Raw genomic sequence first — 3,552 nt, forward strand, 5'->3', positions numbered from 1 at the left:
GCCACCATGCCCAGCTAATTTTTTGTATTTTTAGTAGAGACAGGGTTTCACCATGTTGACCAGGATGGTCTCGATCTCTTGACCTTGTGATCCACCCGCCTCGGCCTCCCAAAGTGCTGGGATTACAGGCTTGAGCCACCGCACCCGGCCAGTTATTTATTTTTTTGAGGACAGTGATGTTACATATGAGAGATGAAGCCAGGGAAGACAGTGGGAACCAGCTTGTGAAGGGCCTTGAGAACCATGTTAAGGAGCCTAAACTTTGTCCCAGGGCACTGGGGAGCCATGGAGGGCCTTTGAGCAGAGGAGTAACAGGATCAGAATTTTAGAAAGAACTTGCCCCAAGATGGGTTAGAGGTGTCTGGAGGCTGAGAGACCAGTGAGGAGGTGGGAGTGGGGGTCTAGGAGGCTGGGAGTGGCCTGTGGGCGTGGCTGGGATCCACCCGCACGGTGGGATGGGAGTGCCAGACATTAAAAAGAAGAGAAAAGGCGGGTTTGGGGTGGGTGCCGATGTGCTCAGATGATGAGGGTGGAGTTCAGGGGGCCCCAGAGAGGTCTTGGGGCAGGTGCATTGGGAGGCCCCTGAGTGAGGGAGAATAAGGGGGCGTGTGGCTATGGGGGAGAAGGGAGGAGCTGACAGTAGGGCTGGGTAGAGAGATCTGGGGCTCCTGCCTTACCAGTATCATGACCAGGGCCCAATTCTGGCTTCTTTGTGGTTGCCATCCTGGGGACACATGGAGGGAACCAATATTAGGCTAGAGACACGCAGGTGGGTGGAGAGAGACTCAGAGAAGCTAGAAATCCCACCAGGCCTCTGAAAGCCACATGGTCTCTCCTTCAGAGTGAGCTAGGATGATGAGGCCTGAACTATCCCAGGCTCTTCTTCTGTAATCCCCATCCACAATCCTTCAGTTTCCCTAGCCACCACCTTATGCCAATGAGCACTGTTCCCCAAACAGCACCATTTACAGAGATCACCTAAATGGTGCACCTCCATCCACCTGTCTTAGGATTTCCTTAATATTTCTCTTTGCATGGACTCATTTGTATACATTTATTTATTTATTTAGATGGAGTTTTGCTCTTGTCCAGGCTGGAGTGCAATGGCATGATCTCAGCTCACTGCAACCTCAGGGAAGACAGTGGGAACCAGCTTGTGAAGGGCCTTGAGAACCATGTAAAGGAGCCTAAACTTTGTCCCAAGGGCACTGGGGAGCCATGGAGGGCCTTTGAGCAGAGGAGTAACAGGATCAGAATTTAGAAAGACCTTGCCTCGGGATGGATTGGAGGTGTCTGGAGGTTCAAGGTTTCCTGTCTCGGCCTCCCAAGTAGCTGGGATTACAGGTGTGCACTACCACACCCACCTAATTTTGTATTGTTAGTAGAGATGGGGTTTCACCAAGTTGGTCAGGTTGGTCTTGAACTCCTGACCTCAAGGGATGCACCCGCCTTGTCCTCCCAAAGTGCTGGGATTACAAGTGTGAGCCACCGCGCCTGGTCTGAATACCCTTAATTTAAAAATTACACGGGAACCAAGTGAAGTGGCTCGTGCCTATACTCCCAGCACATTGGGAGGCCAAGGCAGGAGAAGGTCTTGAGGCCAGGCGTTTGAGACTGGTCTGACCCACAAAGTGACATCCCATCTCTACAAAAATTACAAAGATTAGGCAGGCGTGGTGGCGTGCACCCGGGGTCCCAGCTATTTGGGAGACTGGGGTGGGAGGATGGTTTGAATCAGGGAGGTCGAGGCTACAGTGAGCTATGTCGCACCACCGCACCCCACCCTGGGCGACAGAGCGAGACTTTGACTCTGAAAACAAAAGTACTCTTGATAACGCTACAGCAAGTTAGTTAATTTACCAAACAAGTATTTACAAGCACCAACCATGTGCTGGGTGTCACTGAAGGCACTGGGGACACAGCTGGGCACAAGACTGACAGAGACCCCTGGCCTCCTGGAGCAGATACCCTAGCGGGGAGAGAGAGGGGAAGAAGGTTGTAATACAGCATTGACGGCAGGTTATCAGGGAGGGACATCCCTTCCCTATGAAGGAAAATGGAGAGCGGGGAGAGAGTGGAAGGTGTGTGTGTGCAGTTTTGAGTACAAAAAATAATAATCGGCCAGGCGCGGTGCTCACACCTGTAATCCCAGAACTTTGAGGGGCCGAGGCCGGCAGATTACCTGAGCTCAAGAGTTTGAGACCACCTAGAGCAACATGGTGAAACCCCATCTCTACTAAAACACAAAAATTAGCTGGGCGTGGTGGTGCACGCCTGTAGTCCCAGCTACCTGGGAGGCTGAGGTGAAAGAATCACCTGAGCCTGGGGAGGTCCAGGCTGCAGTGAGCCATGATTGGGCCACTGCACTCCAGCCTTGGTGACACAGCAAGACCCTGTCTAAAATTATTTGTTTTTGATAAGTCAGTTTAAGAGGAGGTTTTCTGTCCCTTGCAATGCAGAATTCTGTTTGATACAGGATAGAAAGATGCTTTTCACCCCAGGAGTTTCAAGATTTGATGAGATTGTGTATGAGCCAGATGATGTGACTTGTGGAAGAATCCATGGGGCTTCAGAAGACAGTGGGAGGAGACAGGGGAGGGACGCCTGGGGACCGTGTACCTGTGGCTCTGGCCCTTCCAGTTCCTTGTCACCAGAAGATAGGCAATGCAGCTGATGAGAAGGGCCCCAGCAGTAAGAGATCCAATGATGGTGGCCGCCAGGATCCCCGCATTGGTGGGCAGGTGTGTACTGGGCAGCTCTTTATTCCTCTCTAAGGGGTGAGAGAAAAAGAGAGAGGGGGACTGTGCGATGTCTCCTGAGGGCTCCCCCACCCCTCACCGACTGCATCAGTGACTGCATGGAGCACTGATGTACAGTTTCCAATTTCCAGCCCAGAGCTTTCTTGGGCTTTTCAGATCCAAGTATCCAACCATCTGGGTGGCACATAAAATTCAACATGTCCCAGTGGGCCGACGCGGTGCTCACACCTGCAATCCCAGCAATTTGGGAGGCTGAGGTGAGAGGATCACTTGAGCCCAGGAGTTTGAGACCAGCCTGGGCAACATAGTGAGACCCCATCTTTATTAAAAAAAATTTTTGGGCCGAGTGCAGTGGCTCACGCCTGTAATCCCAGCACTTTGGGAGGCCAAGGCAGGCAGATCATGAGGTCAGGAGTTCAAGACCAGCCTGGCCAAGATGGTGAAACCCGTCTCAACTAAAAGTACAAAAATTAGCCCAGCGTGGTGGCCCGCACCTGTAATCCCAGCCACAGGCAGGAGACTTGCTTGAACCTGTGAGGCGGAGGTGCAGTGAGCTGTGATCGAGCCACTGCACTCTAGCCTGGGTGACAAAGTGAGACTCTATCTCAAAAAAAAAAAAAAAAAAAATTTCGGTGGGTGCGGCGGCTCACACCTGTAACCCCAGCACTGTGGGAGGCCAAGGCAGGCAAATCACCTGAAATCAGGAGTTCGAGACCAGCCTGACCAACATAGTGAAGCCCTGTCTCTACTAAAAATACAAAAATTAGCCAGGCATGGTGGCGTGCACCTGTAA

General features: G+C 52.0%; 1 protein-coding gene across 2 annotated transcripts in view; it reads right to left on the reverse strand.

The window, feature by feature from the left end:
- The window catches only part of CEACAM19 (CEA cell adhesion molecule 19), a 19,199-nt gene that overhangs the window by 3,666 nt on the left and 11,981 nt on the right, over nucleotides 1–3,552 (reverse strand). Inside the window, exons 3-5 of one of the 2 annotated variants that reach the window (XM_032262704.1) lie at nucleotides 2,620–2,770; nucleotides 1,886–1,969; nucleotides 682–724 (exon numbers count right to left, since the gene is read on the reverse strand). In XM_032262704.1, coding sequence (XP_032118595.1) covers nucleotides 682–724; nucleotides 1,886–1,969; nucleotides 2,620–2,770 — 278 coding nt within the window. The remainder of the gene's footprint in view (nucleotides 1–681; nucleotides 725–1,885; nucleotides 1,970–2,619; nucleotides 2,771–3,552) is intronic. The other variant, XM_032262705.1, reaches the window with a different exon arrangement.

This window comes from Sapajus apella, unplaced genomic scaffold (assembly GCF_009761245.1).
Source record: "Sapajus apella isolate SASKATOON/1434 unplaced genomic scaffold, GSC_monkey_1.0 scaffold130, whole genome shotgun sequence".
NCBI classification, from domain to species: Eukaryota; Metazoa; Chordata; class Mammalia; order Primates; family Cebidae; genus Sapajus; species Sapajus apella.